The sequence below is a fragment of the Abramis brama genome (assembly GCF_963993115.1).
Source record: "Abramis brama genome assembly, chromosome: 17".
Classification (NCBI taxonomy): domain Eukaryota; kingdom Metazoa; phylum Chordata; class Actinopteri; order Cypriniformes; family Leuciscidae; genus Abramis; species Abramis brama.
Window position 1 is genome coordinate 20,959,874 of NC_139979.1, and position 11,363 is coordinate 20,971,236.

The window sequence follows — 11,363 nt, forward strand, 5'->3', positions numbered from 1 at the left end:
TGACGCAACAGTCGGGATCATTAATAGGCTTGTTCGACTTCATGCAGCTCTGCGCAGACCGATCGGTATGGGATAATTATAGTCTCATTATGATTAATAAATGCACACACAATTATCCATGTACTAGATACATTTTGTGAATGTATTTTACTAACCACAAACAAATGCCATTTAATTTGAATCTGTGGAATTCGGGATTGAATGAGTGTGCAGCAATTTGTACAAATACAGCCACGTTTGCGAATAAACATGTTCTGTTATCCATTAATAAATCAAAAATCGCTCATTCAAAAATGAATCAGAAATCAGAAGGATTTCTTCAGGATCAGAAGACACGCGTGCATTAATTGACATCTTGTTCGAATCGATCGTGTTCGGTTCATTTGGATTTTGAGACTTCCTTTTCGCAGTTTACAGCATTCCACCCACCCACACACACACACACACACAACTAATGAACATGCAGTGCTATTCATTAACATGAACACGATTCGTAAATGCGTGTCACTATACAATGAAACAAATGCTTTTCAACCGGTGTATGTAGAATTAAGAATTGCATACATGGGCATCAATTTACAACTAAATTAATCCATGTGATAATGAGCTGATGAGTAGAATCAGGTGTGTTTGATTAGGGAGACAAAGAAAACGTGCAGTGTTGGTGGTCCTCCAGGACCGGTTTGGGAACCACTGCCCTAGAGTACAAGGGCTAACTTAGTCACACACACACACACACACACACACACACACACACAGTCACAGTTAAACACACACACACACACAGTCACAGTTAAACACACACACACAGTCACAGTTAAACACACACAGACAGACAGTCACACACTCACACACAGAGTCAGTCAGACAGACACACACAGTCACAGTTAAACACACACACACACACACACACACACACACAGAGTCAGTCAGACAGACACACACACACAGTCACAGTTAAACACACACACACACACACACACACACAGTAAGTCAGACAGACACACAGTCAGGGGCGATTCTAGGATTTTCATTTTAGGGGGGCTCAGCCCCCAATGAGGGTATGATGTAAAAAAAAAAAAAAAAAATTAGTTTATGGTCTAATGCTCATTATTAACTAGTTTCATTCATTCATCCAGTAGCATGCATATGGCACGGTTTTATAATCACTAAGGTACCGAATGTGAGGTATTTAGGGGGGTTTGTATGGAGCTATTCTTGTGCCAATAAAAATGAACGTAGCTTTTCAAGAAACTAATGAAAATATAAATTGAAACTAAATAAATTATCTCTAAAACTGAAAAAGAATAAATCGCAGGCAAATTTTTTTACTTCGTTTTTAATACACTGCATGTTTTGCTAACTGTTTCTCATATTTCAATCGCTGATCTGAACTTACAAATGCGCTTCCAGAGTTTTCATTTACGCTTCTGAAGTTTTCGTTTACGCTCCCAGAGTTTTCATTCGCCGTTCTGACACATTTCTCTCGTGGGGGCGGGGCTAGTAGCAGTGTGTTCTCATTGGTTACTGAGCTTTTGATTGACAGCTTCGTGACCTGGAAGTGAAGACGTCAGTGGTGTGTTTATGTGTGGATGTGAGCGTCTGTAATCGCAGCTTTCTATTTCATTTGAGTGATATTAAGTTTATATCTGTATTTATTTGCTGCTACACTATATTGTTGAGATGATTTCTTATAGAAGGAATAGTACAGACGAATGATATCATTATCATTAGTCATCATCGCTATATCAGGAGGATACTGGATAACGTTAGCCTACTCGTGGTTTTTCATTAATACTATACTAATACTATTTATAATACAGTACTGGCTTTTTTCAGGTGGAGAGGCATTTTAGAGCTCAGTGAGAGCCCATAACATTATACAGCTGAGCTGTGTTGTCTTGATTTAACTGTTAGCCCAATCATTACATGACTTGTTTATCTACATTCGGTTACAGTCTTCGATTAGATCATATTTGCTTCGATTAGATCATATTTCCCCACAGCCACCCCAAACAACTTTGAGCTAGAGTAGGCTACTGTGCAGTAGCCTATCTGTACTGTATCAGTCAATGACCGATACCATAGGACCAGAGCGCTGTCAATCACTGCCTGATTCAACTTTGGCAATGTAAAGCCTTTTTACCATGCCAATAAAGCTATTTAAACCTGAATTTCTCAATTGCTGATTAATTTGCGATGCAGAGTTTTTGAAAGAGGAGAGACACGACTTGACCACAGACCACGTCTCTGTTCGTAATATGTAAACACTCAATTATTTTGAAGTATCCCCCTGGTTGCAATATTTATTCTGATTACTTTTGTGTGATAAAGATGACTGATAAAGCTATTATATGTATCTAGTATGAGTAACAAATTGCTTTTTCTGTGTCCATATTTGACTAATAATAATGAAAAAAGTGCACTTCAAATGAACATTTCTTTGACAAATGTTAAATCTTTAATAGTCTTTAATAATAAATATATGTCCAAATTAAAAAAAGTAAAAAAAGTAATTATGACTGAAAACATCCAGCAACTAGGGAATACACATTATATATAGGGCAATACAGCCATCTACTGGTTACACAACAGTATTACAGATGATAAATGCTGCTTGACTCCGAGGTAAATATTTAGTACTGTAAATATTTAGGTAAATATTTAGTACTGTAAAATCCCTTAAATATAAATATAATAAATATTTTAAGTCTGCAACGTGTTACTGTATGGGGAGTTCAAAGCAGTTTGTATTGTTAGATTATAATACATTTCCTCTCTCATTTTCCAGGGAGTGGAGCAACATTTCCATAAACAAAATTCTGATGCTGACACAGAGGATGGAGTGATAGTACCAGAGATCCACTGTCCCTTTCAGACAATAATCTTACTTTGTTCAGACACATCACCTTTTAATGACTGGGATCTTGATCTTCAGACACCTGATTTATTTTAATATAAACTAGCAAATATTTCAATTTCCTCTAGATTAAAACAAACACACTTCACAAGTACACAAGAGGTTTCACTTTATTCTTATTAATCTATGCTGATCTTGGATTATCATAACAACAGCATATGAATGTTGAGGGGATAGTTCACCCAAAAATACAATTCTCTCTTATTTTACTCACCCTCATGCTGTCCCAGATGCATTTTACTTTCTTTCTACAGATAAACACGAATTAAGATTGTAAGGAAAGTAATCCATCTCTGCGAGTCCTAAAGACGCTTTAAACCACACACAGTGAGCGTGACGGTAATCCATGCGACCTCAGTGGATGAATCAATGCCTTCTGAAGTAAAACAATAGGCTAGATAAAAGAAATACTAATAATGTAAACTGTTTTAACTATTAAAAATCTTACGTACATGGGTTACAAACAATCCACTTGTATTATGGACTCACAGAGATGGATTATTTCCTTAAATATCTTTGTCTATGTTTATGTCAAGAAGAAAGTCATATACATCTGGGATGGCATGAAGGAGAGTAAATGATGAGAGAATGCTCATGTTTTGGGTGGACTATCCTTGCACTGCTTGCAAGGGTGTAGATTTGGTTTGAACATTGGGGGGGTTGAAGTTTGGGTCTGCATATTTTTCATGTGATCATGGGGGGGTTGTAATGCATAGATTTAAAGATTTAAATACAACCCCCCCCCCCCCCCCCCCCCGCTTTGTTACTTGTTCTGCAACAGGAACTGCTCAAAGAATCATTGCAACATTTGAATTTTTAAAATGTATTCTGTATTTGTAATTGTGCATTTTGTATAGTAATGTATATCATGAGAATACTGTGCATTGCATGTATATTATGCAGTTAATGTTTTGTGGATTCTGGTATTTCCTGTCACAACATAATTGCATCCAAGACCTTCACTCTGATACTTTTACAATTACATTAATTTAACTGATTGTATAAGTCACGATTGAAACGGTTGATGATTGTTAAAATATATTTACAATTTTAAATGTTAGCAGATTGTGTTAATTAATTAAATTAAATAACTAAATACAATTATCAATTTAAAAAAAATGGCAACAAGAACATTCTTTGTGTGACTTATGTAATGAAATGCCCTTTGAGGTCTGTATCTGACAGCAGGCCACGACTGTAATTTTCATTTTGTATAAATTCCTCTTATTTAAGTGATCATTAATTTTGATGGTGTAAACGTATATCTGCTAACGATGAGTAGTGTGATGGCCATGGCTGCTAACCTTGATTACTTGGTTGAAGTTTGACTTTCTTGACGGCTGAATATATCACACACGTTTGCTATTCTCTTTAAATTGTAACAGCTGAACCTAATCAGAGCCTAACATGCAAAATAATCATCAGGAATAAACAAATATTCTCCGAAAACATTGGACAGTACAATATTTTAAGTATTATACACAGTACTTTAATGTGCAATTACACCTGAATAGATCTCTTGTGCTCCTAAAAAGCTTCTGCCAACTAAGTAGTAGCAGCAGGTAAATACAGATAAAATTAAAAAACAAACATAACTTAATATCACTAAAATGAAATAGAAAGCTGCGATTACAGACGCTCACATCCACACATAAACACTGACGTCACTTCCAGGTCACGAAGCGATCAATCAAAAGCTCAGTAACCAATGAGAACACACTGCTACTAGCCCCGCCCCCACGAGAGAAATGTGTCAGAACGGCGAACGAAAACTCTGGGAGCGTAAACGAAAACTTCAGAAGCGTAAATGAAAACTCTGGAAGCGCATTTGTAAGTTCAGATCAGCGATTGAAATATGAGAAACAGTTAGCAAAACATGCAGTGTATTAAAAACGAAGTCAAAAAATTTCCCTGCGATTTATTCTGTTTAAGAGATAATTTATTTAGTTTCAATTTATATTTTCATTAGTTTCTTGAAAAGCTACGTTCATTTTTATTGGCACAAGAATAGCTCCATAGGTTTGGGGGCATGCTCCCCCGAGAAAATTTTGATTTCTCTGATCTACATATGTGCATTTTAAGATGTTTTAAAGGCCAAAAAATTGGATGACAATAGCTTTAAAACCATGTGCGGGCAGCTGTTTTTTTTCTCACCTCATCAGCATCACACTCTTTTTCTCTTTGTTTTTATCTTGCTCTGTCTTTTCCCCTCCTAAAGCTGAGCTTTGACTGATATAGGCTTTTTATTTTTGTCTGTCAGTGAAGAAAGTAAACATAGGGTCAACTGATAGGTTGATTTATGAATCATTATCTCAGACAAAGCTACCAGGGAAGCTATACTAAGTCCATCTACAATGAAATATAAATTATTTTATTTTTTAAGCTTTTTAGCCTTTATAATCAACAATACGGTTGGTTATTCATCAAGTCACCCTGTGAAAATCTATTTAATTTCAAATCATTTAACTAACCAGCTAAACATGTAGCCAGGCCTATTAATGTAATTGTCTACTGGCAATATGTTTAAATCGGTTTAAAATAAATATAAATATGATTTTAAATATGTTATGTTAAAAAGTAAATTAAAATAAATCATGATCGTTTTCTAAAGTATGTTATCATGGGTGTTAATTGCTTCATTTTTATAGGAATAAAAAACAACTATCTATCACACTGTGATAAGGGCTGAAGGTGAACGCAGCGAAACGTATTGGTATTGGATGAGAAACCGAACCGTCCCGTGTTGCTCCCAATGCTCCAGTAACATTACATTATGTAAACTGCAATGCATTTATGACAAAGAACTGCACCGATGCAGATGTAATATCATAGCGATCTATCAATAAATGCACTCACGACACACCTTGTACTCTCTGATGTTCGCTCTGCTCGGCGCCCCCTGCAGATTGAAAAATGCGCTAAATCCAAGCAGACTCAGATAAGGGGAGGAGCCGAAACTTGACGCAGCTTGCCGCCGTTTCAAATGAGTTTTTTTTAAAGGGGACTGAAGCTATCAAAAATGTGTTAATCAAATATTTTTTAGGGGGGCTGGGCAGAAGTAGGGCTGAAGCCCCCCTAAAAAGGGCCTAGTGACGCCCCTGCACACAGTCATAGTTAAACACACAGTCACAGTTAAACACACACAGTCAGTCAGTCAGTCAGTCACACACACACACAGAGTCAGTTAACTTACACGCGCACACACACCAACTCACCAATTGCCAGATGTAGCCTATGGCCAAAACATTGGAGCCTGGTCCAGTTGTTGATGGAGATTGCCTTCACTATGTTTGATCCATTGTCTGTTGTTATACATGCCATTTTCTCCTCTTCCAAACTCCAAGATGCTAGGGCATCCTTCAGTCCCTGTGCCAAGATCTCACCTTTGTGGTCGTCGGGGAAAAAGCAGTCTGTAGGCACTTGCTCTTCATGGTGAAATCAGTCGCTATGAAGTGGACAGTTAGGCTCATGTACGGTTCCATTGTTCGGCTGGACCATAAATCCGTCGTTGCTGAAAAATAATCCGCTTGCTGCACTTCTGCCTCGACTACAGTCCGCACTTTCTTGTACATAGCTGGCAGTGCAACTTATGAAAAATAGTTGCGGGATGGTATTGAGTAGCGTTTGTCCAATGTATGGATCATCTTTTGAAATCCGTCACGTTCTACGTTGTATATTGGAACCATATCTTTTGCTAGATGGTAAGCAATGGCTTCTGTTATTTCCTTACTCCTACTGGAGTTATGTGGGTATGGCGTCGCATTGTGCAAGGTGTCCGTAATAGATGTCTGCATTTTTGGACAACTTTCGGATCTCTTGCCTTGTACGGCTGCTTCATCATATTGCACTTTGTGGTGACGTTTGAGGTGCTGGTAAAGGTTTGTGGTGTTACCTTGCGGTGCTGCAACAAGGGCAAAGCATACCTTGCAAATCACATCAGATTGACAGTCGTCTTCTTGCTTGAATCCAAAATACTTCCACACCACCGAATGTGAGCCTTTTTTCGGAACAAGTTGAGACTGAGTGGTTGGCTGATTCTCGTCACTAGGACCTGGGTTTTCCTCAATATCCATTTTGTTTATTTCCGAACTACCGCGCTCGCTCGACGAGTGAAACACGAGACTAAAAGGCGCTTTGTCGTTGGCTGAGGGTGAAGCCCTGTGAGAGCTGTCCTTTCAAAATAAAGGCTGATTTTTTTTTATTTATTTTTTTTAATCGGTCATTTAAAAATTAAATCGTGAACAGGGTGAATCGAGATCGCGATTTTATAACGATTTATCGTGCAGGCCTAGTCCCTATTACTATTGAAAATTATAACGGTATTTGTTATTTTTCAGTTCGAGTTGTTGACAGAAAAAAAGCCATTGCGGCTCTTCTTCTGTTAAGAATTCGCCGGAGGAGATTCAGACGATGGTGGGTTCACCCCATGAATCAAAGAAGAAAAACTTTCGGAGCTTATTATCACCTCGTTGCAGAGTTGCAACTTGATTCTGAAAAACATCTGGATGTCAGCGGAACAAATGGACGAGATTCTGTCTATTGTCGGACCCGACCTGACGAGGCAGACAACCGATTTCCGTGATCCTATCGAGCCCAAGCAGAGGCTTGCCATTACACTCAGGTAGGCTTTTTATTCTCTGTATAATAAAAGAAGAAAAGACAGTCCAACAAGAATACTTTTTTTAATAAACAATTGAACATTATATACGTTTAAATAACAAAACACTATTCTTTACACTAAAACAGATACATTATTCCACATAATGTTAATTTTCAAAACTGAACTATTTACATTTAATGCCATTATTTAAAAATTGTGGTAGCTGTGGGGTGAAGGGTCAGACAGATTCTCCAAAAATGTGCTGGGAGGGTCATCTTGGGGAGGAACAGGATGATATTGGGACCGGGCTTGGAGTGTGGGGCTGTAAGGGTGAAATGCAGTGGAGGTGGAAGAGTGGCTTCCTCTTATAGGGCCTGTGCCCGGTTGCATAAAGCACCTTAAGTTTTTCCCTTAAGTATGATACTTAAGGGGCGATTTCCCCTTACCTAAGAGAATAACTTAAGGGTGTTGCATATAATCTCTTAAACGGTTCTCTTAGGTAAGGGAAACATTTAAGTGTTTCACGACAGCGATCCTGGATTCACGTTATAAAAGTCTGTTGTTGCCATAGATACGCAAAACACTAACATGCCGCGTCGCGTCTAGGACAACTCGAGGTATCGCACACCAGACGCGCACTTTCTCAGTTTATGGACAGCAATATTGTTATGTTTAAGGACATAATGGAATTAAGATAATGTATGTACGTTATGTTATGACTGTACTGTACAATTAAATATAATCGTTGCTAAGTCTGCAGTCACTTTACCTCAGAGTGTCCGTTAACTGAATGAATTGAGAATATCACCTGAAGATCCGATACACACTAATTGTACATTTATTGAATGGTAGCCGATTTATGCACGTGGAAAACATATCCCACTACCGTCTGAAAACTCCCAGTTGCAAAAAAACGCAGTGCCATAAGCAGTTGTAACACCGCAGTTAAAGAGTGGTTGCGATGTGTGACGATGTCAAATATTGCGCGTCGATCAAATCGGTATTCTTGCAACAATTTTTCATTGCTAAGATGGTCCAAAGGTTTCTCTCTATCCCTAAAAATTCTTCTTGGCACATAATGATCTTCAGCTGGTTCCATAAATTCAGCCATGTCGTCTTATTTTTGTCCGCGTTACTCTTAAGGTTACGATTTCCAAACCTTAAATTATACTTAGGGAAATGACCGTTAAGGGGTTTTATGCAACACTTAATGCTTTTTAAGGGATTACTTAAGTGAAAAAACAGCATTTAAGGGAAATTCTAAGTGTTTATGACGTTTTACTTAAAGAAACCCTTAAGTAACACTTAAGGGTTTTTTTCTGCAACACCCTTAGGTTTAAGGGAAACATAAGGGCGAACTTAAGGGCAAATTACACTTAAGGTGCTTTATGCAACCGGGCACTGGGGTGTTCATCTGTGCCAGCTGTCTGTCCTCTAGTTCAGTGAGGTATGTCAAGAAGTGAGTTTGGGCCTGGGCCTGTGCCTCACGTGATAGCCTATTTAGCCTAGGCACCAAACTCAAAGCAAAATAGTACATCTCCTCTTGCGCAGTAGGGACATGAGGGGGGACATTTGAAGTTGGAATGGAGATGATGTCCAGTACCTGTTGCTCCGCTTCACTTACTACTTGTCTTCTCCTGTCACGTGCAGGTCTTGTTTGAGATGAAGTGCTTTGTCTAGTCTCTGACAGAATAGCTTGAATGCGGGGGTGGGCTGGAGTGGGACTAGCTCGGGAGTGGGGTGTTGATGTGATTGGCCCAGATGGTGGGGTTGGGGTGTTACACCTCTGTGATGTTGGAGTTTCTGTGCGCTCCACATCCTCCTCTATTGCGCTCAAATCAATGGGGTCCTGTGTGTCTTCCAGTGGTTGTATTGGATCCAGTGAACATCTTGAGCTAAAATAGAGTAACAGTGGTCCTTGTGATAATTAAGTAACACTTAACTTTATACAATTAATAAACAACCTTTGTGTATAATGTAAACAATTTAATGTTTTGTGCTAAGAAGTTATTACGCATCTCTATAACCAAAACAAGGAAATTAAAGTACATACTAACCTTCTTGGATTCAAATGAGGCAGTAGAAATGACATTTCAAGCTCGTATTTCCATTCCTTTACTGTCCCACCTGCAGAGCCACTGGGAGGATGCTTTTGTTTTTTATGCTTTACAAAAGCATCTCTCAGGACCTTCCACCTTCTTTTGCAACCATCACCTGTGAGGAGAAAATATAATATCAATACTACTAACACTTTGTTGTAATATTATTACTACTATATTATAATTACTAATATTGACAATGACATATTTTTCTTTCTGACACAGATACCTTGCAGCAGGAGAAAGCTTTTCTAGCCTGGCCTATCAATACCGTTTGGGGGCAATTACTGTGTGCTCATCTGTGCACATGACGTGCAGTGCCATTGAAAAAAGGATGATGTCAACCCACATTCCTCCACCAACTGAGGACCAGTGGAAAGCCATTGCTTCAAAATTTTGGGACAAGTGGAAATTTCCAAACTGCTTGGGTGCAATAGATGGGAAGCACATCACCATCAAAGCACCTCCCAATTCTGGAAGTCTGTTTTTCAATTATAAGAAGACATTCTCCATTGTTCTTCTGGCACTTGTGGATGCAGACTACAGGTTCACCTACATCCAGGTGGGAGACTTTGGCCGAGCCAGTGACAGGGGGGTGTACGGCTCTTCGCGGCTTGGCAGGGGGATGGAGGCAAAAACACTGAATGTGCTCGAAGACAGCCCTTTACCAGGTTCAGGTGTGCAGGGTCCCATGCCATACGTCATTGTTGGAGATGCGGCATTTCCATTGAAAACCTACCTCATGAGGCCTTTCCCGGGTCATCGTCTCCCAAGGTGGCGAGAAAATTTCAATTACCGACTGTCTTCAGCCAGAATGGTTGTTGAGTGTGCCTTCGGCATCCTCACTGCGAGATGGAGAGTGCTGCTTTCGAGGCTGCAGATGGCACCACACTTTGTGGACACTGTTGTTATGGCTTTGTGCATCCTGCACAACTTCCTCACCAACCCAGTGCAAAACCGGAGATGGCAGGATGAGGCAGAAAATACAGGAGACATGTTGCCTATTATAAGGAACATGGGAGGGAACAGGGGCAGCAAGGATGCCTATGGAGTGCGTGAGAAATTCAGCGCTTTCTTCAATTCTATGGAAGGGAGCATGTGATCACATCACAACATTCATTCATTGTAAATAATTTAACAACTTTATTTTCTATTCCTGTATTTGTCATGTTTGTTTGTAATTTAAAATGTGCGTGGCACCTTAATTAATGACAAATATCCTTCAACTAATATCCTTTTTATGTTCATAATTATAATAATTATCTTAAATATGACATGTTGATCTCTACAAAATGACTTATTTTATTTATATTATCACAGTCAATAGGCCTGCATTAAAAAAAGCTCTGTTTTGTAGTTTGTTTGGTGTCTTGTGTTTTGAAAGGTTTTTCTGTGGTATGTGGCAGACACTGTGGCAGAATTATATTGTTAGGACAATGTAATAGTGACAAAAAATAACACAAAATTAACAACTGGACATTAAAATATATATAAAAAAGATTTGTAGGTCAATTAGGTATTTAATTATGTATTGAATGGATTTATAAATTTATAAAAGGCAAGTGCAAGCAAATAATAATGGAGGGAGGGATGATAACCGACCTGAAAAGATTAGTAGGCTACAGACATTTGTTTTATACACCCTGGCTGCACCCTCAAACTTCGATTGGACCACATGTATGCTATCGGTAAGTTGCCTATGTAGACAATATATAGTAAACCTACCATTATAGCCAATAGCTGT

At 38.7% G+C, this 11,363-nt stretch overlaps 1 protein-coding gene across 2 annotated transcripts; it reads left to right on the forward strand.

Moving 5' to 3' along the window:
* The first annotated feature begins 1,550 nt into the window (after positions 1-1,550).
* LOC311067748 (uncharacterized protein) lies at positions 1,551-10,974 on the forward strand. Of its 2 annotated transcripts, XM_084089806.1 has the most exons (4): positions 1,551-1,783; positions 2,792-3,152; positions 5,977-7,541; positions 9,845-10,974. In XM_084089806.1, exons 3-4 carry the CDS (start codon positions 7,426-7,428, stop codon positions 10,719-10,721), a joined length of 993 nt encoding a protein of 330 aa, XP_083945932.1. In that variant the 5' UTR covers positions 1,551-1,783; positions 2,792-3,152; positions 5,977-7,425; the 3' UTR covers positions 10,722-10,974. The 2 variants fall into 2 exon arrangements, with proteins under 2 accessions (XP_083945932.1, XP_083945933.1); XM_084089807.1 differs by lacking the exon at positions 2,792-3,152 and having other exon boundaries at positions 1,564-1,783; positions 7,258-7,541.
* The last annotated feature ends 389 nt before the right edge of the window (positions 10,975-11,363 follow it).

Excerpts from the sequence above, each read along its gene's own strand:
- LOC311067748 (XM_084089806.1), top strand. The coding sequence starts at position 7,426 with ATGTCAGCGGAACAAATGGACGAGATTCTGTCTATTGTCGGACCCGAC. Across the intron at positions 7,542-9,844 it reads AGGCTTGCCATTACACTCAG|ATACCTTGCAGCAGGAGAAA; the intron begins GTAGGCTTTTTA and ends TTTCTGACACAG.